Consider the following 27,417-nt stretch of genomic DNA (forward strand, 5'->3'; position numbering starts at 1 on the left):
ATCCTAGAGTCCTAGAAATCTAGAACACGGAACTTTGAATTCTAGAATCTAGAAAATCGGAAATCTAGATCCATAAAAACTTAGAGCTGTCCAATTCTAGGATTCATGGGAGCAAAAACATTACAAAATCTTAGCTGCACACAGCTAAAGAACAATAAGAACATTAAGGTTTAGAATCTTAGGTGTATGGGATCCTGGAACCTTGGAATCATCAGATTCTGGAGTCTTCGCAGTCCAGAACTGTAGAGTCACTGCATTCTAGAATTTATGTATAGAAAACCCTAAAACCGTGGACATCAAGGAGGCTCGGTAGTCTAGAATCATAGAACTGTAGAATTGTAGATGTGTCAAGTTCTAGAAACTTGCGTGTCAAAATCTGGAGTCTTAGAAATCTAGAATCGAAAGAAGGAAGGAAAGAAAGAAAGGGAGGGAGAGAGGAAGGGAGGGAGGGAGGGAGGAAGGAAGGAAGGAAGGAAGGAAGGAAGGAAGGAAGGAAGGATCATCCAGCCCAAAATATCCTTAGTGCCAGAGGTTGGGAAACCCTTTCCTGAGTGTTCAAAGTCCAGAATCATGGAATGGTAGACCCTATTACATTCTAGAATTTCAGAAGGAAACTGGCTCAAAGAGGGATGGCCAGAGAAGGTTCGGCTGGGTTTCCTGCCCCAAACAGCGAGTGGAGCATCTTCTGGGTCTGGGGGATAGGAGTCAAGATTCAGCCCTTACAGGTGACCTCTCTTTCCCCTGCCACCTGTCCGCTTGTTCCCTGTCCTCATACCAGACTGCAAGTTTAACTGTCACAAACGCTGCGCCACCCGCGTCCCTAACGACTGTTTGGGGGAGGCACTCATCAACGGAGGTGAGAGGCTGTGGGCTGGGCGGGAAGGGGGTGGGGGCAGGGCCGGGCGGAGGCCCCTCTGATGCCCCTGTGCCCCTAGATGTGCCGATGGATGAGGCCACTGACTACAGCGAGGCTGACAAGAGCTCCCTCATGGATGAATCCGACGACTCCGGGGTCATCCCGGGCTCCCACTCGGAAAATGCCCTCCACGCCAGCGAAGAGGAGGAAGGCGAGGGAGGCGAGGCCCAGAGGTACCCAGCGCACCCTCGGGGGAAGGCCCTTCCTCTCGCTAGAATGGGTTGGCATCACCCTGTAAATCTGCTGGGCACCCACACCTTTATTTTTCAACGTTACCTTTTCTCTTGAATAATGTGTATCGAAAACAAAGTTTTCACACACACGTATTTTCATTCAGGTTGCATTTCCGTTCAAAAGGCAGAATGTCAAACCCTCCCGCCTCCCAGCTGCTTAGCCCCGCTCCCTGAGGATTGCCCCTGGGATCGGCCGCTGGCGGGTCCTTGCAGAAACAGTCTGTGTTGCAAAGGGACAGTGCAAAGAATGAGAACATGGGGGTCTGGAACCAGACTGCTGTGTGACCCTTAGGCAGGAGACGACCCTCCCTAGGGCCTCAGTTTCCCCACCAGTAAGATGGGGATAAATTAGTACGTACCTTTGGGGACTGTCGTAAGGAGAAAATCAACAGATACAAACAAAGTGCCTAAAATAGTGCCTGGCACACAGTAAGGGTTAAAAATGTTGGCTCTTCTTGGGGCGCCGGGGTGGCTTAGTCGGTTTCAGGTCACCATCTCTCTGTTCATGAGTTTGAGCCCCGAAGCCGCACGTCGGGCTCTGCGCTCACAGTATGGGAACTGGCTTGGGATTCTCTCTCTCTGCCCCCTTCCTCTGCTCATGTGCTCTCTCTCTCTCTCTCTCTCTCTCTCTCTCTCTCTCTCTCTCTCAAAATAAATAAACTTTAAAGTTAGCTCTTCTCAGAGAGAAAACTACCCATTTTCTTTTAACCACTTTGGCCTCAGATTGACTGGTACGGCCTGCACAAGCCCCTTCCCCTTTTGGTGCCTCAGTCTTCCCATCTGTGAAATGGGGAAGGGGAGAACCATCCCCAGGGACCCGACAGGCAGTGGCTTTCTTCTGGCATGGGAGCTCTAAAAAATAATACTAAGTTGCTCGACTGTACATTTTTTTAAATTTTAATTAATGAATGTATTTGTTTATTCTGAGAGCGAGATTGTGAGAGAGAGAGAAAAAAAGCGCGAGTGGGGGAGAGGCAGAGAGAGAGGGAGAGAGAGAATTTCAAGCAGGCTCCGCCCAGCCGGTGGCAGAGGCCGATGCGGGGCTCGAACCCATGAACCGTGAGATCGTGACCTGACCCAAAAATCAAGAGGCAGAGGCTTAACCAACTGAGCCACCGAGGCGCCCCTAATTATACATTTTAAAATTATAAAAGGAATTCATATTTATCCTGGACGTTATTTATTTATTTATTTTTGTTAATGTTTATTTACTTTTGAGAGAGAGAGAGACAGAGGGTGAGCCGGGGAGGTACAGAGAGAGGGGGAAACACAGAATCGGAAGCAGGCTCCAGGCTCTGAGCCGTCAGCCCAGAGCCCGACGCGGAGCTCGAACTCACGGACCGCGAGATCGTGACCTGGCTGAAGTCGGTCGCTTAACCGACTGCGCCACCCAGGCGCCCCTAAACAGGGTTTTAAAGAATTCTCTCCGGGAGGGAGAGAGGGTGTGTGGGGGGTGATCCCTTCCAGAGCCTGGGGAAAGATATTAGCATTTCCGTGTCTCTTTACTTTTAATCTCATCTTAAATTTTTTTTTCAATGTTTATTTTTGAGAGAGAGAGCGTGAGCGGGGGAGGGGCGCGCGCCCCCCCCCCCCCCCCCCACAGAATTCAAAGCAGACTCGAGGCTCTGAGCTGTCAAGCGGGGCTTGAACTCACAGACTAGGAGATCATGACCTGAGCCAAAGTCGGATGCTCAACTGACTGAGCCACCCAGGCGCCCCTAGTCTCATCTTTTAAATGTTTTCACTTTTTTGCATATGTTTTAGAATAATATTTATATGCTATTACTAATGCGTTGCATTCATACAGTAATGCGCATATAAATAGGAGTAACCTGTGGATTGAAACCGTCAGCGAGGGAAGCATTTGTTCTTGAACTAAATCCTTCCCATAAGGACCACGAGGATCACCGTCCCCACTTCTAGGCTAGAAGATTGAGCCTCAGTGGCTTTGGCCAATAATGAGTAAGGGAAAGGAGCTGTGACGTCACCCCACAGGGCTGGGGCGGCATAAAGGTGGTGAAGATGGTCAGCCACTTCCACGGTGCGTCGGTAAAGATTTAATGAGCACCTACTGGGTTCTGGACTCCCAAGCATTACAGCAGTGAACCAAGCCTGTAAAACTCTCCAGCCTCATAGAGCAGACACTCTAGTTGGGGAGACCGGTAATAAACAGACACATCCATAGCCTCAGGTATCGATAACTGCTATCAAAAGGAAATAAAAATAAAGCAAAGGGAGGGGGCAGAGAATGAAGATGTGTTGTTTTAGTTTGGGTCACTAAAGGAGGCCTCTCCGAGGAGGTGACATTTGAAGAGATCCGAAGGAGGGGAGGAAGGGAGCCATGTGGATGATAGTTGGTGGAAGAGCCTACCAAGCAAAGGGAACAGCAAGTGCAAAGGCCCTGAGGTAGCGTCAAACATGTTCCAGGAACAGCACAGAGCTTGGTGTGGCTGGAGCAGGGATGGGGTGGGAGACCAGGCCAGAGGGGGGGGATTGGTATGCAGGTCACAATGGCTGAAGAGAGTTTCTTACTGGTGCCACCTGACCCAAGCTGCCTGGAAGTTCAAATTCTCTTTCTGCCAGGTCTTTCCTGGGAGTGTTGAGCAACAGAATAACAGGGCGTCAGAGTTGGATCTTGATGGACTTGGGCCGCGTGGGGGTGTCGGGAGAGGCAGCCCGTTTCACAGATGAGGAAACCAAGTCTCAGGCAAAGGGAAGTGCCAGGGCCACCCGAATCCTGATTTAGTGCAGGGCTCAAGGGGTTGTTGGTTCTGGAGTCGAGCGTGTCTCTTAATCTCTCTCGGCCTTCGTTTTCCCTGTGTAATAATAACATGGGCACAGATGAGGGCAAATGAGGCACAGAGAGGTTGAGTCACTTGCCCAGTGTTACACAGCTGGCTCCACAATCACCGGGCTCATTGTGGAGGCTCACTGTGTGCCGAGCACTGTGCTCAACTCCTTAAAAGGGTTTTCACTTCTCACAACAACCCCTTCGGGTGGAGAAACTGAGGCACATAGAGCTTGGGTGATACGCCGGGCAGCCTGACTTCCGAAGCCAGCCTTTTAATGTGGCCCTCTCAAGAGTTCCCTTCCTCGTTAAGGGAAACCTGGAAACCACCGAAGCGTGGCCCCCAACTCGCAACTCCTGCCGGCCCAGAGATGTGCCCCGCCGTCCCAGGTGCTCATGGGTATTTTCCACTGGTAACATCTCGCCTCTTCCTCTCCCCTCCCCCTCAGCTCCTTGGGGTACATCCCTCTAATGAGGGTAGTGCAGTCGGTGCGACACACAACACGGAAATCCAGCACCACCCTGCGCGAGGGTTGGGTGGTTCATTACAGCAACAAGGACACGCTGGTGAGTGGGCGGGGTGGGGCGGAGCTAGAGTTGGGGGAGGGGCAAGATTCGCGGGAAGGGGCGGGGCTGGATGGGTTGCGGTGGGCGGAGCCAATGTGGAGGCGGGGCTAGACCAGAGGGATGGTTCTGAGGGAGGGAGGAGGGGCCCTGGGAGTCAGGGAAGAGGCGGGGCTAAGGACAAGGTTGGGAGGGCATGGGATCCGGAACCGGGCAACTGGAGTTAGGGGCGGGGGCGAGAAGGGTTGAGGTTATAGAGGATGGGATGGCGGTGGGGGGGGAGAGGGGGGGGGTGCTGGGCCGGGCTAGAAGCATAACTAGAGGTAATTAAGGGGGGGGGGGTGATAATAGGGTGGTACCAGGTAGGGCGAAGTTGGAAGGGAGGGAACGGGAGGGCTTATAGTGGGGGGCAGGCAGGAGACAGGGGTGGGGCAGGGTTAGGGGCAGAGGAGCCAGGCTGGAGGCTGACCTAAAGTTAAAGAGGGGTTATGGGGCGGGGCAAAGTGGGGTGGAGCCGAAGCTAAGGAGGGAGAGGAGAGATCAATCTGAGAAGGGGATGAGGTGGGGGTGGGGCTGGAGCCAGAAATGGGCGGGGCCTTGCGGGAGGCGGAGCTAGAGTTAGAGTGCGTCCCCAGAGGCGGAAGGGGTGGGGCCTTCGGGGGCGGAGCTAGGGCTAGGGGCGGGGTTTGGCCCCGGAAAGGGCTGGAGCCCCAGGCGCGCCCAGGGCGCCCCACCTCACCCTCTGGGGCACCTCTCCCAACAGAGGAAGCGGCATTATTGGCGCCTGGACTGCAAGTGCATCACGCTCTTCCAGAACAACACGACCAACAGATACTACAAGGTGGCCCAGCTCCCCCAGACCTCCTCCACTCCTCTCCCAGTTGCCTGCCGGCTTGCTTGTCTTCAGCAAATGGGCCCCGCTCGGCCCCACCACTTTCCAGCGGGGGACCCCGGGTGGCTTACCTCACCTCTCTGCGTCTCACGTCTCGCACCTCAAAGACTAGTCCTCGTCGCAGGGCTGCTGCCCTGAATTCAAAGATAACCGACGAGAAGCAGTTAGCTGGGGGCCTAGCATGTGTTGAGGTCCCCGTTATCATCATTACTTTATAAGGAATTAGTGGATTATTGATTAGTATTGCTCACCACCTCCCGTGGCTGCCTTGGGCTCCAGGCTGTCTCCTCTCTGTGTCCTTGCTCCTGCCCTTGCCCCCACAGTCTTGGTGCTCCCTTGCTCTAAACCCTTCCATGGCTCCCCAGAGCCCTGGAGACAAAACCCGGGTTCCTCCCTGTGGCCCTTGAGGCCCCTCATGGCCTGGCCATAGCCTGATGTCCTTCATTTACTCTCATTTACAACTACTGTGTGCTGTGCACCATGCATGTGATGGGAATCGAATATGTCCCTTGAAAACAAGCCTTTTCCCACCTCAGGGCCTTTGCACATGCTCTTAACACCATCCGCCACCGGCTGGCCTCTTCTTACCTTTCTGATCTCTGCTTCATGTAACTTCTGCCGGGAGGCTTTTCCTGACTCCTCTGCAGTTCGGGCCCTTCCCACTGACCCTGGATTCTGTGTGCTCTTCTGAGTAAGTGCGGAGCCCCAGGGTCCGCCTGGCCTCCTCACTGGTGCCGGTTGTGTGTCCTGCCAGGAAATCCCACTGTCAGAAATCCTCACCGTGGAGCCCGCCCAGAACTTCAGCCTTGTGCCACCGGGCACCAACCCCCACTGCTTCGAGATTGTCACTGCCAATGTCACCTACTTTGTGGGCGAGACGCCCGGTGGGGCTCCAGGGGGCCCCAGTGGGCAGGGGGCCGAGGCCGCCCGGGGCTGGGAAACGGCCATCCGCCAGGCCTTGATGCCCGTCATCCTCCAGGATGCGCCCAGCACCCCGGGCCACACACCCCACAGTAAGTCCCCACCCTGGGCCCTGAGCGGATGGATCTGGGGGGGTTGGTGTGGGGTCCCAGGGAAGGGAAGAGCGAGGAAGAAGGCAGGGAGTGGCACAGTGGAGAATGTGGCTTCTGGACTCAGCTGGCCTGGGTCCAAATCTCTATTAAGCCCGCACCCAGCGTGTGGCCTTGGACAGGTCACTTCCCTTGTCTGAATCTTGTCCCAGGTGGCGACAACTCCTCCAGATTGCGCGTTCAGACTATTTAATTCATGAATTTGCTGAGTGTCTTCTCTGTGCCCATCCTGTGCTGGACAGTCCTGGGAGCATAGCTGTGACCAAAACAGCCCAGGGCCTGCCCTCACCTGCTCAGAGTCCAGTAAGGGAGACAGACTTGTCCCCAGACAGTGACGACCCAGAGTGGGGGGGGGGGCGGACAGGGGAGCCAGAGGGCTGTTGGGAGCTCAGAGGGGATGGTTAATCCAGCCTGGGTATCTAGGAGGGCTTCCTGGAGGTGGCAACATCTGAGTTGAGCCATGGAAGCTGAGGAGGGGTGAAAGAGGGGCAAGCAAATGGGAAATATTTCAAGCAGGGGGAAAAGATGATCAGAAAGTCTAAGGCCCCTGCCTTCTGGAGCTCAATCCAGAGTGAGTGACAGACACCGATCAGATCATCCTGTGTGAATGACCAGTGTGATGTAGAATGTGCTCCGGGGTAATGTGACATGGCCTCAGGAGGCATTTGAGCTGAGACTGAGTGTCGAGGAGGATTGAACTAAGTCCAGAGGCAGGGACACGCATTCCTGACAGAGGGGACAGAAAATGCAAGGCAGGAGCTAGGAGGGAACCTGCTGTATCCGAGGCCCAGCAAGGAGGCCAGGGTGTCGGGAGCACACATCACGGTGGGGGTTGAAGTCAAAGAAATAAATGATGGCCCGGTGCCTGTTAGGCCATTGAAGTGTCTTGGGCTTGCTCCTGAGGGCCCTGGGGAGCCATGGTGGGGTTTTGAGCCGGGGGAGGGCAGGCTCAGGTTAGTGCTTCAGCAAGCTCCCTCTGGAGGCTGGATAGGAGAGAGCAGAACAGGGGCGGAGAGACCGTGGAGGAGGATGAAGGGCCAGGCCTGGAATGGGGAGGGCATAGATGTCCAAATGGCAGAAGGATCAGAACTTTGGAAATGTCTGGCTCTGATTGGGTGGTCGGGTGGCGAGCTTAGGGGGAAGATGTTGGAATCAGCGTGTGCCTTCCCGCCGAGCCTCAGTTTCCTCCTCTGTAAGGTGGGATCGGCACGCTTCCCTGGGCACTGAGCTCATGGGGTGCAGTGCTTGGCGAAATCATCCGTGGCGTCACTTCTTGAGCCCCCCACCCCAGTATATATCTCGTTTACTTCTCCCCCGGCCCTATGAGGGAGCACCTGAAGTTATCCCCATTCTCTAGATGTGGAAACTGAGGTTCATAACGGACAAGTCAGCAGCCTGCAGCTGCGCTGGATTCCCTGGATTCAAACCCGGGTGGAGTTGTGGGTGAAGATATTCTTGAGCCCGGGGTCAACCCACCTCCACCTCTCCCCTCTCCCCTCTCCCCTCTCCCCTCTCCATAGGACAAGCTTCTCTGAGCATCTCCGTGTCTAACAGCCAGATCCAAGAGAATGTGGTGAGACCCTGCCCCCACCCCATGGTCCCAAGGATGGCCTCTGCCTCCCACACAGCCTCCCAGCCCTCTTGCCCTTCCCAGTCTCTTCGATGCCCTGTCCCCATTGGCACTCCTGACCCTCCCCGTCCCCACCTTACAGGACATCGCCACCGTCTACCAGATTTTCCCTGATGAGGTGCTGGGCTCGGGGCAGTTTGGAGTGGTCTATGGAGGTAAGGATGCTTCCGAGCTCATCCAGAGGGGATCCTGGGGGGGTTCTGGGCTCCAGACCTTCCTATCTGATTGACCACATGCTCACCTCCTGTTCTGGTTGAACTTAGAAGGCTAGATCCTCTTGGCGGATGGTCACGGGCTCTCCTTTTGTTACTGGGAAAAGCCAATGGACTTCTTCCTGTTATTACTAAGCAGAGCAAATTCTGCCCTTCGGCCACAGAGCTAGTTCCGAGATTCTGATTGGCTATAAATCGAATTTACCGCCTCAGAACTCTGTCTTTTACCTTCTTCATTATGCCTTTGTCCCCCAAGGCCCCCCACCCCTCACATCTCTCCTGGGGACCCCACAGAGCCACCTTGATGACCTTCTGTCCACCTTTGTTCAACTATGCCTGTGCCTCTGGGGCGGGGGGCGGGGGGGGGGGTGTGCGTCTTGCCAGGACTGGAAGGTCTTGCTCCCCTCACCCCCCACCTCCCCTACCCCCAGGAAAGCACCGGAAGACAGGCCGGGACGTGGCAGTAAAGGTCATCGACAAACTGCGTTTCCCCACCAAGCAGGAAAGCCAGCTGCGGAACGAAGTGGCCATTCTGCAGGTGACCACCGGGCTCCGGGGCCCAGCTCTGCCCCCACCTAGGAGGGACCTTCCCTTTCTACTTCCTCCTTTCAGGGGCTAACCCAGGCTGCAGGGGTGGTCGGGGAAGGCTTACTGGAGGAGGGAATATGCGTATGGAGACTGAAGGGATGGGAAGGTGTTCTGAGCAGAAGTCCTCTAGGAATTTGAAGTCCAAGGTTGCTAGACGGTTTATGTGTGGGGAGGTGGTGGGAGGTGAGGCCAGGGAAGAGGGTGGGGCCACACCCTGTGGATTTTCTCCTGAGGGTACTGGGGAACCGTGGAAAGATTTTGAGCAAGGAAGGGGCATGGGTGAGTTATACTTTGGGAAGTTCCCTCTGGCTGCTGCTGGAGGATGGGACCAGAGTCTGGAGCTCCGGGAGGAGGCTGGGTGGGGACCTCGGTGGGAGAAATGAGGTTAGGCCAGGCAGGGCTGGGGGGAGAGGGCAAAAGGTTTAAAAAAATTTTTTTTAATGTTTAATGTTTATTTATTTGTGAGAGACAGAGACAGACAGAGTGTGAGCAGGGGAGGGGCAGAGAGCGAGGGAGACACAGAATCCGAAGCAGGCTCCAGGCTCCGAGCTGTCAGCACAGAGCCCGACACGGGGCTCGAACTCACGAACCATGAGATCATGACCTGAGCCAAAGTCGGATGCTTAACCAACTGAGCCAGCCGCCCAGGTGCCCTGAGAGGGCAAAGGATTTAAAAGACAGACCTTCCCTCCCCAACCCTGGACCTTCAACAGAACTTCAAGATTTAGATCCTTCTAGATACCTGGTGGTGCGGGGATGTGCTTCTGTCTGGGCCTGTGGGAAGCCCCTTCCCCCACCCCCCGGAAAGGAGCTGCTCACGCCCCAGGGACATTTTTAAAAAATATTTATTTATTTTGAGAGAGAGAGCGAGCAAGGTGGGGGGAGGGGCAGAGAGAGAGAGGAGGAGAGAGAATCCCAAGCAGGCTCCACACGGCTAGCTGGACATGGGGCACCACGCGGAGCTTGAACCCACGAACCATGAGATCACGACCTGAGCTGAAATCAAAAGTCGGACGCTTGACAGACCGAGCCCTCCGGGCGCCCGGGGACATCCTTCTTATTTGTCGTCTTGTCTGGAAGCCATGGAAGCATGGCTTGCCTCTCGGGTCCCAAGTTCGTGGGCCACCGAGACCCTGACGACCACCCTACCCCCCACCCCACCCCCAGAGTCTGCGGCACCCGGGGATCGTGAACCTGGACTGCATGTTTGAGACGCCTGAGAAGGTGTTCGTGGTAATGGAGAAGTTGCATGGGGACATGCTCGAGATGATCCTCTCCAGCGAGAAGGGCCGGCTGCCCGAGCGCCTCACCAAGTTCCTCATCACCCAGGTGCGCCCCCTCCCCTGCCCCCGCCCCCCTCTGCCCGGCTCCCCACCCGCCCTGCGCTCAGACCCCGCAGACACTCCCCGCGTGGGAGTCGCAATCGCGGATAATAAACAATATACTAATAGAGTAATAATAGCAACAATAGAAAAAAAAATAATAAACCAACTGAGCCACCCAGGTGCCCCAGAATGATAGTTTTATTTTTATTTATTTTTTAAAAATTTTTAAGTGTTTTATTTGTTTTTGAGAGAGAGAGAAAGAGAGAGAGAGAGAGAGAGATTGTGAGCGGGTGAGGGGGAGAGAGAGAAGGAGACACAGAATCCGAAGCAGGTCCCAGGCTCCGAGCTGTCAGCACACAACCCGATCCGGGGCTCGAACTCCCGAACACTGAGATCATGACCTGAGCGGAGTCGGGCGCTTAACCGACTGAGCCACCCAGGCGCCCCAGAATGACACTTTTAAAATAATAATAGAGTCATAATAGAACAGACTGTGGATTAATGAAAGAGGAATAACAATAGAAAGGTAAAAATAATAGACTAGTAGTCATACTAGTTATTAGTGTAGACAAATAATAAATAATGTTTATATTTTGGATTACTTTATATAATGCGGCTCCCCAGGCCTGACAATATTCATGTAGACAAAGGGAACGGGAGAGAGTCCTTTAGGTGGGGAGCTCATTCATTCATTACATTGTTCAACAGACACTCCCTGGGCCTCAGCTCTGTTCCCGCCCCGTGGAGGGGACAGTGCTGGCCACACAGCTACGATCAAGATAGCCCAGCCCTGGACAGTGATCACCCAGAATGGGCAGGGCTGGGATGGGGGATGCTAATAACAGTGATAAATAATGCAGTCGCGAACCTTTATTGAGCACTTACTGTGTGCCGGGCAGTGTTTTTAACCCATTTTACCTCCATAGCGACCTTTGTGGCAATGGCTGTTGTCACGCCCGTTTTCCAGTTGAGAAACGTGAGGCACAGAGACTTGAAGTAACTTGCCCGGGGTCACACAGCTGGTGGGATTTGAATGTAGGGTCTATGCTTTTAACTAGTAATGTCCAACTAATTGGTGTTATCTGTGCCTCTCTGCCTCTTACTTTCTTCACTGTAATAGTACTTCTGGAAGGCTATTTTATTTCAGTACGTAGTTACCGAACTGCCTTTTTTTCCTGAGCTGTATCCCGTGGCGGATATCGCCAAAATCCCTAATTGCTGAGCACTTAGGTTGTTTTCACTTTTCCACCATTACAAATAACCTCCTGTGACTATTTGTCTACAAACGTTGCTGGGCTCTGGTGGGAGAATTTCCATAGAATGCGTTTCAGATAATGGACTCCTGCGTCCAGGGGAATGCGCTTTAGAATTTTTTTTAACATGCTGCCCAGTTACTCTCTGAACTCCCTTTCAGTCTTTGCTCTCAACAACAATTTGAGGGTGTCTACTTTGTCCTTGCTAACTCTGGATAAAATAATCACCACTCTCATAGGTGGAAAAACACTTCATGTAGCTTCATTTGGCAGTTTAAAAATTATGGGTCAGGTGGAGCATACTTTCCTATGTTTATTGGCCTGTGTTTTATATACCCTTTGCCCATTTTTCAGTTGGATTGATCTTATTGAATTGTAAGAGCTCTTTGCATATGACGGACACTGGATCTTTGTCACTTGTGTTGTTCAATTTTTTTTTTTTAATCCCAGTATTTGTTTTCCTTTCCCTTTCATTCATGGCTTTTATTTGCCATTAAGAGTTTAATTTTTGCAATGTTAAATGTTGCCTTTCAAGGTTTCTGGGTTTTACAGCCTTCCTAGAAAGGCCTGCTCACGGGCTGGTCCCCCACCTGATTCTAGGGCTTCTTCTCTTGGTTGCAAAATCCCCTGTGCTGTGCTTCCTTTATACAGACCCAGCACCCTCGCTCTCCCCAGCACTGTGTCTTTGTTAGGGTGGCTTGTGGGGTGTGGACAGAAGCCTACTGGGGCGGGCTTATCCAGACTCCATGTGGAGAGAGGGAACTGCCTGCCCTCAGCAACTGGTTGCTTTCTCTTTCTGGTCTCCCATCTTTTCTTCTCTTTGTCTGTGCTTCTCTCTCTCTGTCTCTCTCTGTCTCTCTGCAGATGTCTGCCTTCCGCCTCTTGTCTGCTCTACCCCAAGTCCTGTGCTAAGCCCTTTACTCACGGGCTTGCTTAGGCTTCACAACTGTCTTCCAAGGTAGGTATTACTCTAATCCCCATCTTACAGATGAGGAAACTGAGGTGGAGAGGGGGCCCATGTCCTGCCCGTAACAACAGCAATAGCCAACATAGTGCTTGCTCTGTGCCAGATACTGCCCTAGGGACTTTTTGTTTTATTTTTTTAAGATTTTAGTTTTATGTAATCTCCACAACCAGCGTGAGGCTCGAACTCACAACCCTGAGATCAAGAGTCACTCACTCCAGGGGTGCCTGGGTGGCTCAGTCGGTTAAGCTTCCGACTTCGGCTCAGGTCGTGATCTCACGGTCCGTGAGTTCGAGCCCCGCGTCGGGCTCTCTGCTGACGGCTCGGAGCCTGGAGCCTGTTTCAGATTCTGTGTCTCCCTCGCTCTCTGCCCCTCCCCCGCTCATGCTCTGTGTGTGTCTCTCTCTCAAAAATAAACAAACATTAAAAAAAAAAAAGTTGCCCTCCACTAACTGAGCCAGCCAGGCGCCCCTGTCCTAAGCACCTTTTATGCGTCAACCCATTTAAACTTCAACAGCAACCCCTGAGGATGGGTACTTCTGTTACCCCATTTTACAGATGAGAAAACTGAGACCCTGAGAGTTAAAGTGGCTTGCCCAAGGCCACAAGCTAGGAAGTGTAGAGCCAGATTTTCCACCTAGGTAGGCTGGCTCTAGCCTTTGATATAAAATGTAGATCATATTGGTATTTGTATTGTTTCATTATATATTATATATATATATATATATATATATATTTAATATTTGTTTATTTTTGAGAGACAGAGTGCGAGTTGGGGTGGGGTGGGGGACAGAGAGCGGGATATAAAATCCGAAGCAGGCTCTAGGCTCTGAGCTGTCAGCACAGAGCCTGACACGGGGCTTGAACTCACAACCCATGAGATCATGACCTGAGCCGAAGTCAGAGGCTCCACCAACAGAGCCACCCAGGCACCCCAATATTATGTGTATATACTATATATATATACTATATATACTATATATACTATATATACTATACTATATATATACTATATATAGTATATATATAGTATATATATAGTATATATACATACTATATATATTATATATATAATATAGTATATATATAGTATATATAATATACTTATATAGTATACATATACACTATATATATAATATATATAGTATATATAGTGTATATAGTATATATACTATATATATAGTATATATAGTGTATATATATACTATATATACTATATATATAGTATATATACTATATACACTATATATACTATATATATAGTATATATATACTATATATACTATACTATACTATAGTATATATATTACTATATATATACTATATATAGTATACTATATATAGTATAGTATAGTATATATACTATATATAGTATATATACTATACTATATATATTATATATTATATATATAGTATAGTATATATACTATATATATACTATATATATTATATATTATTATATATTATATATTATATAGTGGATGAAAAATACTTTTTAAAAAAGGGGGTCACATAATAGTACTTCCTTAAAGGCTGCTACTTTATTAATAGCATCCCCCCCACACACACACCTTTTATAAGTAAACTCCAGGCCCAAAGGAAGGCTTGAGCTCATGGCCTCAGAGGTCACAAGTCATGTGCTCTACTGGCTGAGCCAGCCAGGAGCCTCATTAATAGTTCTTTTTTGTCAGGAGCTTATCACATGCCAGAGGATCTCAGGATCTTCCTAAACCCACTGCTCCGGCTGAGCCTTTCTAGAATTATCCAACTCCTAGCTCGGATGTAATGGTTTTGGGATTCTGAGATTCTCATTCGGAGCTCCAATGCCCCCTGCCCCCGGTCCTGGGGAGACATCTTCAGGGGTGCAGAGAGAGGCACGGATGGGGTTTGGAGGGCTGGCCGCGGAAGTCAGAATCTGAGGCAGGGACCTTTCTATGTTCCTTACTGGCCCCATCTCCTCCCCTCAGATCCTGGTGGCCTTGAGACACCTTCACTTCAAGAACATCGTCCACTGTGATTTGAAACCAGAAAACGTGTTGCTGGCATCCGCTGACCCATTTCCTCAGGTCAGTTACGTCCCAGCTTGATTTGGGGAAGTCCAGCTAACACTGGAGGCTGGTGGGGGTTTTTATGAATAGGCCAACTGGACACAGAGACTCAAGATAACAGTGGCTTAAATAAAATAGAGGATGTTTCTCACTCATGTAGTGTCCAGCATAAGCATTTTGAGGCTGAAACAGCAGTTTCTTAGTGTCAGGTATTCGGCTCCGGCTGTCTTGTTCTGGCCTCTCTGTGATGTTGTCAGTCTTCAAGGGTCATGATGGTCCCTATCATGTGAAAAGGTAATAGGGAGAAGGAGGAAAGAAACAGGGTGGAGGAAATGGGCACACCCCCTTCCTTTTGGAGCCTTCTAGCATCCCATTGGCCAGGTCTTGATCATGTGGTCATGGCTGGCTGCAAGGGAGGCTGGGAAATGTAGTCTTTATTCTGCACGGCTCTGTGGCCAATTACATTCAAGATTTTTATTTTATTTTTATGTTTTACTTTATATTTGAGAGAGAGAGAGAAAGAGAGAGGGTTTGAGCAGGGGAGGGGCAGAGAGACAGACAGAATCCAAAGCAGGCTCCAGGCTCCGAGCTGTCAGCACAGAGCCCGAGGTGAGGCTCAAACTCACGACCCACGAGATCATGATCTGAGCCGAAGTCGGGCACTTAACCGACTGAGCCACCCAGGCACTGGTGACATTAACTTTAAAGATTTTATTTACTTACTTACTTACTTATAGAGTGTGCAAGCAGGAGGTGGGGGACAGAGAGAGAGGGAGAGAGAGAACCCCAAGCAGGCTATCCACTGCCAGTGCAGAGCCCAACACGAGCCTTGAACTCACGAACCGTGAGATCGTGACCTGCGCTGAGATCAAGAGTCGGATGCTCACCCAACTGAGCTACCCAGGTGCCCCAAGTTATCTCTACTCCCAAAGTGGGGCTCGAACCCACAACCCTGAGATCAAGAGTCACATGCTCCACTGACTGAGCCAGCCAGGCGCCCCTGGTGATCTTGACTTTAATAATACACTTTATCCCAATATATTCAAATATTATCATTTCAATGTGTAATCAACATAAAAATTATTAATGAAATATTCTTTCTTTCCATACCAAGTTTCAAAATCGGGTGTGTGTTTAACACCTAGAGGACATCTCAATTCAGATATGAAATTTTTATCAGAGATATTTGATTTGGGAAAAAAATAAATATTTGATTTTGCGCTTAGATTTCATAAAATTAGCGGTTGGAAAAGTAGATTGACCTATCCAAGTGCTTCCAAGCATATTTAAAAGCTGTCCAATAGCTAAGTCTAGAATATTTTTTTCTAATAGCAAAAGAGGATATTATTCTCATTCACATTTATTTTGGAAGGGTAAAAGATTTTGACTCCCAGTGGAAACAACTTATGTCAACCCCGTAGTTTCCTTCTGCTTCCAGAAGTTCAGTGTTAGTGGCAGCCTGGGATGTAACACAGGATGTAACACAGTTTTTATACATAAAACTGTAGGAAATTTAATGAAAATTAAATAAAAACTAGTTTGTCAATTGCACTTGCCATATCCAAGGGCTCGGTAGCCACAAATAGCCAGTGGCCACCGTATGGGTCAGTGCAAGTCACAGAGAGAAGAACAAATGTTGATCATATTGTCACGATAATGTCATATCTGTAATGAGTTCTCTGACATGGTTCTGTGAGCTCACATAACTATGTAGCCCACTGGAGGGTCAGAGAAAAACTCTCTGGAGAAAGAGCAAGAGTCTATTTTTTTTTTTGGATGGACAAGTATTCCAGGCAGGGGGAACAGTCTGTGCAAAGGCCCTGTAGTGAGTTTTTTTTTTTTTTTTAAACAGCTTTATCAAGATACAATTTACACATGATACAATTCACTGATTCAGATATACAGTTTGGGGGTGGCTGGGTGGCTCAGTTGGTTAAGTGTCTGACTCTTGATTTCAGCTCAGGTCACGATCTCATGGTTCGTGTCAGCTCTGTGCTGACGGTGTGGAGCCTGCTTGAGATTCTCTCTCTCTCTCTCTCTCTCTCCCTCTCTCTCTCTCTTTCTCTCCCTCCCTCCCTCCCTCCCTCTCTCTGCCTCTCCCTCCTTCTCTCTCACTCTCTTAAATAAATAAATAAATAAATAAATAAATAAACTTAAAAAAAAACCCAAAGTATACAATTCAGTGGGTTTTAGTGTATTCACAGAGTTGTGCAGCCCATTTTAGAACATGTCATCACCCCCAAAACAGACCCCGTACCCCTTAGCCATCATCCCCCAATCCCACCACCCTTCATCCCAACCATGAATTTACTTTCTGTAGATTTGCCTATTCTGGGCGTTTTGCGTAAACAGAATATCCAACGCTAGATAGGCCCTTTGTGTCTGGCTTCTCTCACTTAGATGTTTTCAGAGCTCGTTTATGTCGCCGCATGGCTCGCTACTCCCAAGTAATATTCCATTGTAACATCTGCAGAAAAGGGTGGATCTTTGAAAAGGAAAAGGATCTCAGGACAGGGTGGCCTGGCTGTCACATCGAGTCAGTGGTTGGGCTGTGGCTGATGCCGAGGGCAGGCAACAGAGGCTTGGGGCTCCAAGGGTCTTGGACTCTGGAGAGCCATAGTGAGCCATAGAAAAGATTTTGAGCAGGGGAGGAACAATACATGAACAGAGATGGCAGCATAGAGAGGGTGCTGCCTATGAACTGATGGGAAGGAGGGCAGGACCTTGAACCCAGGTGTGGCTGGCTCCACAGCCTGTCCGTGACCCTAGACTGCCTCCACCATCAAGGGAAAGTTGGGCGAACACCTGTTGCTGTCTGCTGGCTTTGACGGTCAGCAGTTCACGTGCGGGTGTCCCACTGAATCCCCAGGGAAGCTGGAGAGGAAGCTGCTGTTAACATCCTCGATACACATGACCTCGCTGGGGCTGGGACGAGTTGGGTCCTGCCCCTGAGATCTTGAAACTCACATTGAGCTAGACACTGCTCCCAGCACTTTGCATGTATTTATTCTCAGTCCATACAACCACCCTTTAAGGTGGGGATTTTTAGGATCCCCGTTGTGCAAAAGAGGAAACAGAGGCACGAGGTGGTTAAGAGACCTGCTCAGTGTGGCGGAAGCCTAGGAGCAGGTGGCATTTATTAGGCGCTCACGGCATACGGGGCATTTATTACCCTATGCGCCTTAGATGGATACACTCACGTAATCCTCATGGCGGCCCTTTGAGGTCGGCGGGTTTGATCCCCCTCCTCCTACAGATGAGGAAACCGAAGCACAGAGAGAGGAAGTCACTTGCCCAAGGTCACTTGACTAGTGGGAGGAGAGGCTTGGATCTGAACCAGCATTCAGTTTTGTCTGGAATGCCACGGAGGGGCGTGGTGGTGGGGACCCTGGGTGGGGTGCAGCCTTAACACTCCTTCAGACCCTCCACCCCACGCCCTCTGCAGGTGAAGCTGTGCGACTTCGGCTTCGCGCGCATCATCGGCGAGAAGTCGTTCCGGCGCTCGGTGGTGGGCACGCCTGCCTACCTGGCGCCCGAGGTGCTGCTCAACCAGGGCTACAACCGCTCCCTGGACATGTGGTCGGTGGGCGTGATCATGTACGTCAGCCTCAGTGGCACGTTCCCCTTCAACGAGGATGAGGACATCAAAGACCAGATCCAGAACGCCGCCTTCATGTACCCAGCCTGCCCCTGGAGCTGCATCTCCTCCGGAGGTGGGCGGAGGCGAGGGGCGGAGGGCGCGGAGGGGGCGGGGCCGGAGGGGGCGGGGCCGCAGAAGAGGTGGAGCCCTGAAACAACTATGGGGGTGGAGCCTAGCGACGGGTGGGGCCACGGGGAGGGCGGTCCTTTATTTATTTATTTATTTATTTATTTATTTTGATTTTTTTTTTCAACGTTTTTTATTTATTTTTGGGACAGAGAGAGACAGAGCATGAACGGGGGAGGGGCAGAGAGAGGGAGACAGAATCGGAAACAGGCTCCAGGCTCTGAGTAAGGAGGGCGGTCCTTTAAAAGGTGAGGTGCCCTGGACCTGGAACCTTGGGGCGGGGACTCAGGGGTTTGTGTGGAACCAGTCAGGCCTGGTTCCTAGTTCACAGGAAACGAAGTGTTCCAGAAGCGGGGGACGGACGGCGCCTTGGGGCCTGAGCGAGGTTTGGCTGGTCTAGGGCGGGACCAGGAGAGGGACCGCTGGACCTGAGGAAACCAAACAGCTGGGGTGGCCAGAAGAGGCAGATCCTTCCTCCCATGGCATTGGCTGGGGCCTGGAGGCTTTGGGGTTATGACCCCGGAAGGGTTAGCCTTGCAAAAGCAGTGGCTCCGGAGGGCAGCTCATTTGCTGGGTGCCGGGCAGACTTGGGCCTGGGGCCAAGGGGGCAGGTCCAGCGATGGAGGGGACTGGTTTAGGGGCGTGGCGAGAGGAGGGGCAGGGCCATGGAGGGTTTCTGAAGCTGTCCAGAAGGACCTGTCCTGGGACCAAAGTCACCTGAACCTAGAAGCGGGTGGGAATGGGGGACGCATAGTGAGGGGAGCCAGGCCCCAGACGGACAGTGGGATTCGGGGGCTTCGGCGTTGTGGCCGGGTAGTGACACTGGATCTTGTGACTTGGGCCCCAGGAGGCTTGTAACTTTGGGGCCCCAGCCAGGTGTGGGGATGCGCCTACGGCGGGGCTAAGATACTGGGGCACGTGAGGGGGCTGTAAGAACAAGGGGGCAGGTCCCGGAGCCGGGGAGCTCAGAAAGACAGAGTATGCGAGGGGGGCTAAGAAGACAATCACTATTCAGAACAGTTTATGCAACAACTACCTGCTGAGTGCCTACTATGTGCCCAGCACTGACTGTCCTAGGTTCTGGGAATACTGGGATGAATAGGAGAGAAGGGATCACGTGAGGAGAAGGTTGCGAAGAGAAGGTTGTGGAGGAAGGAAGGGCCCTAGAGGGATGTGGCCTCATGGAGCAGGCAGGGTGGGGGCCGGGGAGGGGTGCCGTGGGGGTTAGCGCAGAAAAAGGTGGCAGTGGTGGGCCTGAGACAGGTAAGCACTAAGCGATAAGAATGTGCATTCTCGAGCGCTAGAGTAATACTGGGGGGTCCTCAGCGTGGTCTTTTGGGACCCACTCAGAAGTCTCAGTAAGAGTGAATCTGGTGTGGATGGCCATGTGTGAGGGAGGCCGTGTGGGTAAGGCCTGTACTCAGAGGGGTTCACACAGTGAGGCCTTGTTCTTCAAGGCTTCTGATCAAGGAGACAGCCTTGGACGAGTGATGGCTTGTCTTGAGTGCCTGACACTCGCCAATTCTCCTTTTCCTAAAAGACAGGCCGGTCTCTGGGCCTTCTGCAGGAAACCGCTGGCTGACTACCGTCGAATAAGTTTGTTTTATTTTCGTTTTATTTTTGTGCGCCTGGCAAGTGATCTTTGGATTTTCATTGACCAGGGTGATGTAATATTTTCATTTTCACCTTGAAAAATGAATTTTTAAAAAGTGAAGTGATGTGAAACCGAATGCTGTCGATTTTTGTTTAAATACTCCCATGGCTCAAAAATTTAAATATACAGAATGGGAGGGGGGCGCCTGGGTGGCTCAGCCATTTGAGCCTCCGACTTTGGCTCAGGTCATGATCTCGCGGTTCGTGAGTTCGAACCCCGTGGTCGGGCTCTGTGCTGACAGCTCAGAGCCTGGAGCCTGCTTCGGATTCTGTGTCTTCCTCTCTCTCTGCTCCTCCCCCCTCTCAAAAATATTAAATATACAGAAGGATCTATAGTGAAAATTCTCAGTCCTTTATTATTCTTCCCAAAGACAATGGCTATTACAAGTCTTTTTACAAGTCTGGGTGGCTCAGTTAAGCGTCGACTCTTGATTTGGGCTCAGGTCATGATCTCCTGGTTCGTGGGATTGAGCCCCTCGGTGGGCTCTGTGCTGACAGCGTGGAGGCTGCTTGGGATTCTCTCTCTTCATCTCTCTGCCCCTCCCCTGCTCGCACTCTCTTTCCCCCTCTCAAAATAAATACACAAACATTTTTTAAAAAGTTATAGGGGCACCTGGGTGGCGCAGTTGGCTAAGCGTCCAACTCTTGATTTTGGCTCAAGTCAGGATCTCACGGTTCGTGAGTTTGAGCCCTGAGTCAGCCCCCATGCTGAGAGTGCAGAGCCTGCTTGGGATCCTCTCTCTCTCCCTCTCTTACCTTGCCTCTCTCTCCAAGTAGATAAATACAAACTTTTATTTAAAAAAAAGTTATAAAAAATAGTGCAAGAAAATATGTGGATCTATATTCTTTTATTTCCCCCTTTTACGCAGATGGCAGCTTACTGTTTTTCAATTTGCATTGTCCACTTCACGGTATGTCTTGGGCAAATGGTTTGGCTTAAACAAAAATATATATTTTTAAAAATTTTGTTTCAATCCAAGTTAGTTAACATATAGTATAATAATGGTCTCAGGAGTAAAATTTAGTGATTCATCACTTACATAGAACACCCAGGGCTCATCCCAACAAGTGTCCACCTTAATGCCCATCGCCCATTTAGCCACCGCCCCACCCTCTCCCCTCCAGCAACCCTCAGTTTGTTCTCTGTATTTAGGAGTCTCTTATAATTTGCCTCTCTCTCTCTCTCTCTCTTTTTTTTTTTTTAATTTTTTTTTCAACATTTATTTATTTTTGGGGGGAGAGAGAGAGACAGAGCATGAACAGGGGAGGGGCAGAGAGAGAGGGAGACACAGAATCGGAAACAGGCTCCAGGCTCTGAGCCATCGACCCAGAGCCTGACGCGGGGCTCGAACTCGGACCGTGAGATCGTGACCTGGCTGAAGTCGGACGCTTAACCGACTGCGCCACCCAGGTGCCCCATCTCTCTCTCTCTTTTTAATGTTTTATTTGAGAAAGAGAGACAGAGTGCGAGTGGGGGAAGGGCAGAGAGAGGGAGACACAGAATCCGAAGCAGGCTCCGGGCTCTGAGCCGTCAGCACAGAGCCCAACGCGGGGCTCGAACTCACAAGCCGGGAGATACGACCTGAGCCAAAGCCGGATGCTTAACCGACGGAGCCATCCAGGCGCCCCCCTCCCTCTGTGTTTTTATCTTATTTTTCCTTCCCTTCCCCTATGGTCATCTGTTTTGCTTCTTAAATTCCACATGTGAGTGAAATCATATGATATTTATCTTTCTCCGACTTATTTCACTTAGCATAATACACTCTTCCACCCATTTGTTGCAAATGACCAGATTCCATGCCACTGTATATGCTTAAAGAAAAATCTTAAGCGAGGAGTAGTACAGGTGTTCCTGTATGCACCTCTGTATGACAAAGCTTATGAAGGTGACCTAGAAATGGGGAAACTGAGGGAGAGTCTTGGTGAAGAGATATAGGAGCTAGTGTGTGTGCAACGTCGGAGGAGGGGTGGGCAAAATGGTAATTTAATGAGGAAACGGGTGGGTGAGCGAGTGGTGCAGGTGAGGCTTCAAAGCCACCGGGGCCATGCAGAGGGAAGGCCCCGGATGGTAGGCACGCAGGCTGGAGTGGCCTGTTGGAGGGGAGGGGCGGCCCCTCAGCGCGCAGGACTTGAACTGTCTCCTTCCCGTGCAGCCATTGACCTCATCAACAACCTGCTGCAGGTGAAGATGCGCAAGCGCTACAGCGTGGACAAATCTCTCAGTCACCCCTGGTTACAGGTGATGCAGGGGGCGGGGCTGAGGGCGAAGGGGGAGGGAGGTCCTATTGGCTGGGTTGGGGTAAGGGGAGGAACCAGATGGCTTATTGGCTGTGCGGGTGGTGAAGGATGCAGGTACTTTTTCCGTGGCTCGCGAACGTGGCTGAGGTTCCCATTGGCTGGGCTGTAGAAGGAGGTGGAGCTGAATTTCTATTGGCTGGGCGGGTTGTGAAGGGCGTGGCTTCACCTTCCCTGGTACCCGGCCGGTCCCCCGCGGGGTGGTTAAGGTGCGGGCGCTGTGTGCTCTGTGCCTGCTAACCTTTGGTCTCCGGGGCCCAGGAGTACCAGACGTGGCTGGACCTCCGAGAGCTGGAGGGGAAGATGGGCGAGCGGTACATCACGCACGAGAGTGACGACGCGCGCTGGGAGCAGTTCGTGGCCGAGCACCCGCTGCCCGGGCCGGGCCTGCCCGCCGATGGGGACTTCGGTGGGGCCCTCCCGCCGCAGGACCACGAGATGCAGGGGCTGGCCGAGCGCATCAGCGTCCTCTGAGGCCCCGTGCCCCCCGCCCTGGCTGCCCCATGATGCTGTCCTCCCGTCCCCGGAGAGCTGCCCTCCCGCACCATCTCATGGAACTGTTCCATCTAAGGAGAAGCGGCTTCCTGCCCAAACCGGATGGCGCACGCCCCGGGGGAGGAGCACGGCGGGTGTCCGTGGAGGGGTGTAGTTACTTGCAACGTGAACTCCCCAGCAATTAAAACGAACTCCTCTCTGGCCCCATGGCCTGAGTCTCTGGCCACACCGCACTCTCGTATCATGAGTCTATTGTTCACGGAGCTGGAGTTCACCCGGAAAGAGGATATTTCCTAACAGGGGGTGGGGTGGGGGGGGATGGGAGAGGTGGCGGCGAGGGGGCTGGAAGCTGGAGGACTTTTGGAAGAAGGAGCAACAGGGGTGGGAAACCTGGAGGGAGGACTGCCAGGAGGGAAGCCTGGAAGGGGGAAGGTACGGAGGGGAGCAGGAGGATGGGGAAGCGAAAAGCAGGAAGAGTTCGAAAAGGAAGGAGTAAGCCCGGAGGGGAGGACGGATGCAGGAGCCCGACTGGAGGCTCGGAGGGTCTGGAGCAAAGTAACCCCATGGCTTGTTTGATCCACTGTTTTGGTTGGGGACATTGCTACTAATCACAACCACTGATAAGAACAATGCAGTTAGCGCAAGTCTGGTCGGGAGTAGAAACCTGATGCGCAATATTTAGTATTTTCTTTTTTTTTTTTTTTTTAATTTTTTTTTCAACGTTTATTTATTTTTGGGACAGAGAGAGACAGAGCATGAATGGGGGAGGGGCAGAGAGAGAGGGAGACACAGAATCGGAAACAGGCTCCAGGCTCCGAGCCATCAGCCCAGAGCCCGATGCGGGGCTCGAACTCCCGGACCGCGAGATCGTGACCTGGCTGAAGTCGGACGCTTAAACCGACTGCGCCACCCAGGCGCCCCTAGTATTTTCTTTTAAACCGATGCGGTGACTTCTCTACGCACAGAATGTGTTCATTCACTGGGTCATCCATCTGTCTGTCACACTGTGGTGGGTGATGCTGGGGACACAGTGGTGACTGAGACCGCCCAGGCTCTGCCCTCAGGGGGTTCACCATCCAGCGGAGAGAGAGACCCGTCCCAGGACAGTGAAGACCCAGAGTGGGTATGGCTGGGTGAGTCTCAAGCGAGCCTCGTGGTCGGGAAGGCCGGTCTTCGGAGCTAACTTCTCAAGCTTCATCCCGGTCCTGAGATTGTAGGCAGAGGGAACATCGCTCCATCTTTGACCCCTGCCCTCCAGCTCCTCATTGTCACCCAGACTATGTTTTTAGTGTTTATTTATTTTTGAGAGAGAGAGAGAGAGAGAGAGAGAGGGAGCGCCAGTGGGAGGGGGCAGAGAGCCAGGTGACAGAGGATCCGAAGCGACTCCACAGTGACAGCGTAGAGCCAGATGAGGGCTCGAACTCACAAACTGTGAGATCACGGCCTGAGCCGAAGTCAAGAATCAGACACTTAACCGACTGAGCCATCCAGGCTCAGTTTGTTTGTTTGTTTGTTTGTTTGTTTGTTTAATTTAAATTTTAGCTAGCATAGAGTGCGATATTGGTTTCAGGAGTAGAAATTCAGTGATTCATCCCTTACATAAAACACCCAGTGCTCAGCACAAATGCCCTCATTAGTACCCATCACCCATCTGGCCCATCTCCCACCCACCTCCCTCTGTCAACTCGTGATTTGTTCTCTGCAGCTGAGTCTCTTGTGGTTTGTTTCCCTCTCTTCTCTTCATCCATCAATGGACATTTGGACTCTTTCCATAGTTTGGCTACTGTTGATAATCCAGAGCGACGGCTCTTTGATTTAAAGAAGTTCATTGGGCACCTGGGTGGTTCAGTCAGTTAAGCGTCCGGCTTCAGCTCAGGTCATGATCTCGCAGTTCACAAGTTCGAGCCCCCACGTCAGGCTCCGTGCCGACAGCTCAGAGCCTGGAGCCTGCTTTGGATTCTGTGTCTCTCTCTTTCTCTCTCTGTCCCTCCCCCACTCATACTCTGTCTCTTTCTCAAAAATAAATGAAACATTTAAAAAATAAAAAAAAAAACTCAGATGAGGGGGGCATCTGGGTGGCTCAGTTGGCTAAGTGCCTGACTCTTGATTCTGGGTCAGGTCATGATCTCATGGCTCCTAGGTTCGAGCCCCGCCTCAGGCTCCGTGCTGACAGCATGAAGTCTGCTCGGGATTCTCTCCTTCTGTCTCCACCCCTCCCCCACTCACACACACTTTCTCTCAAAATAAATAGAAACTTAAAAAAAAAAAAAAAAGAAGAAGTTCAGATGAATCTCAATGAGGATCTCCAGATAAATGAGAATACCTTTGAGGCATAATTCGAGCTGATAATATTGGAGAGTGTCTCTTGGATTCCATCTCGAATGCTTCTCCCTCTAAAACTGATTGGTCCGGGGCGCCTGGGTGGCTCAGTCGGTTAAACAAGCAGCCGACTTCGGCTCAGGTCATGATCTCGCAGTCTGGGAGTTCAAGCCCCGCATCGGGCTCTGTGCTGACAGCTCAGAGCCTGGAGCCTGTTTCAGATTCTGTGTCTCTTTCTCTTTGACCCTCCCCCGTTCATGCTCTGTCTCTCTCTGTCTCAAAAATAAATAAACATTAAAAAAAATTTTTTTAATAAAAATAAAACTGATTGGTCCAAGGCCCAGGAGGGTAGACAACAGATAGACAAATCCGTCCCCAATGACAGACCCACATTGGGAAATATACAGAATGCCTACTCAGGCCTGATCCTGGATAATCCCACTGCTTCGATCTTGGCCACTAGTTTTGTTAAGTTTGAGGCCAGAAATTAGAAAGACGATCAAAAACATGATGTGAGGGACGCCTGGCTGGCTCAGTCCAAAGAGCATCGAGAGCAATTCTTGATCTCAGGGTTGTCAGTTCAAGGCCCACGTTGGGCGTAGAGATTACTTAAATGAATAAAGAAATAAAAACTAAAAAAAAAAAACAAACCCGTAACATGAGCTGGAGAAATACCTTGATTGCAGAATTCCATGAGGTTAGTCCAACATTAATCATGAGGATGCCGGGGCACATCAAAGCAAAGCCACACAGTGTCACTTAAGGCCCCACACCTTGAATTTGAAAAAAAAAAAAAAAAGCCCATTCTGTCAGGGCCATTGGATACTACCAACCCTGATCTTTTTTTTTTTTTAATGTTTATTTATTTTTGAGACAGAGAGAGACAGAGCATGAACGGGGGAGGGTCAGAGAGAGGGAGACACAGAATCTGAAACAGGCTCCAGGCTCTGAGCTGTCAGCACAGAGCCTGACGCGGGGCTCAAACTCACGGACCGCGAGAGCGGGGCTCGAACTCACGGACCGCGAGAGCGGGGCTCGAACTCACAGACCGCGAGATCATGACCTGAGCCGAAGTCGGACTCTTAACCGACTGGGCCACCCAGGCGCCCCCTACCAACCCTGATCTTGATAGAGGTGCTTGTAGGGACTGTAAAGAAAAGGGACACCAAGTTCGAGGGTTAAGATTTAGTCTCCCCAAGGATCCCCTTCTGACAGGCTTTCTCCGTGTCCATAAAAACCCCTCAAGACTTTGGCATATGGCTAGGCCAAGACGTGTAGGCCATAAATAAGAGTCAAACCTGGGTCGCTGCGAGTTCCCAATCCGAACACTGTCTCTGCCTCTCTATCCCTTCCGGCACCACCCAGCTTACCTTACGAACGCCTCCTCTGTCTACACATTCTTTCATTTCCCTCTACATCCAGATTCTCCATCTTTTTGTTCTCACCCGGGACAGTCCACAATGCACAGGGACAGGAGTGCCTCAAGAGGTCACGGAAACCCCCTCTTCCTTTCCGGGGACCCTGCATGCTCATTTGAGGGGTGTGGTTCCTCTTGCCATACCCACCCCCCCCCCCAAATCCAATATGTGGATGATCCCGCCGCTCGGCTCACTCACTGACACTCAACACGTACCCCCCAGAGACACGAGGTGTCTAGGGACGCATTGCCACGACGTTAAGCCACAAGCACCCGACTTCCGCACCCGAAGGCTCACGGTAGCCACAGGAGGGATTTATCCCATCGTTCGTGGCATCTCGACCCAAGACTAAAACGCAACTCCAGTGGTTTCTGAGGCTGCGATGGATTGAAGTGTGTCCCCTCCCCCGACCCCAGAAAGATAGGTTGAAGTCTTATCCCCCAGTCCGTCAGCATGTAACCTGATTTGGAAATAGGATGGGTTGCAGGCAGATTGAGCCTTGTCTCACGTACCCCTCAAAGACTCCTTCTAACTCACCGCCGGGTCGTGACAGTGACCTCTCCCTATCCCTAGCATCGATGAGTCAGGATTTCTGGGCTCCTTCGCATCCTGCCCCTTCACGGGACTCAGTTTCAGACCATAACAACCCTAACAGCAGGAACCACCTCCCCACTGCACTCACCCAGATTTTCCAGCTATCAAAACACTACCCACCCCGAGTCAACGGGGGCCGCTCGTAATTTCTCTTGGCAACAAGCAGCGTCACCCCTCTTGTGACTCATTTCATGGCCCCGGTCCCGTCCCTACATCTTCTCCTTGCTGTCCCATCTTCAATCCGCATTTATTGGCTGAGCCCCTCAGCTAAATGAGACAATTATTTCCATGAGTCTTGGATTGCCCCCCGTGAGGCGTGCCTTGTGTGTGAGGATTTTGCAGACTGGTACCGACCTACCAGCCGGACTGGCTTCTGTTATCTTGCCAATCCTGT

At 51.3% G+C, this 27,417-nt stretch overlaps 1 protein-coding gene across 3 annotated transcripts in view; it reads left to right on the plus strand.

Annotated features, from left to right (window-relative positions):
* PRKD2 (protein kinase D2) overlaps positions 1–22,925 on the plus strand; it is a 46,845-nt gene extending 23,920 nt beyond the window's left edge. For all 3 annotated transcript variants that reach the window (XM_043600456.1, XM_043600455.1, XM_043600457.1), the window contains 13 exons: positions 779–856; positions 936–1,089; positions 4,387–4,504; positions 5,265–5,342; positions 6,148–6,406; positions 7,984–8,036; positions 8,176–8,248; positions 8,737–8,843; positions 10,061–10,222; positions 14,403–14,501; positions 17,929–18,196; positions 22,056–22,141; positions 22,459–22,925. In XM_043600456.1, coding sequence (XP_043456391.1) covers positions 779–856; positions 936–1,089; positions 4,387–4,504; positions 5,265–5,342; positions 6,148–6,406; positions 7,984–8,036; positions 8,176–8,248; positions 8,737–8,843; positions 10,061–10,222; positions 14,403–14,501; positions 17,929–18,196; positions 22,056–22,141; positions 22,459–22,671 — 1,748 coding nt within the window. In that variant the 3' untranslated portion in view covers positions 22,672–22,925. The remainder of the gene's footprint in view (positions 1–778; positions 857–935; positions 1,090–4,386; positions 4,505–5,264; positions 5,343–6,147; positions 6,407–7,983; positions 8,037–8,175; positions 8,249–8,736; positions 8,844–10,060; positions 10,223–14,402; positions 14,502–17,928; positions 18,197–22,055; positions 22,142–22,458) is intronic.
* Positions 22,926–27,417: the final 4,492 nt, after the last annotated feature.

This window comes from Prionailurus bengalensis, chromosome E2 (genome assembly GCF_016509475.1).
Source record: "Prionailurus bengalensis isolate Pbe53 chromosome E2, Fcat_Pben_1.1_paternal_pri, whole genome shotgun sequence".
Taxonomy (NCBI): Eukaryota; Metazoa; Chordata; class Mammalia; order Carnivora; family Felidae; genus Prionailurus; species Prionailurus bengalensis.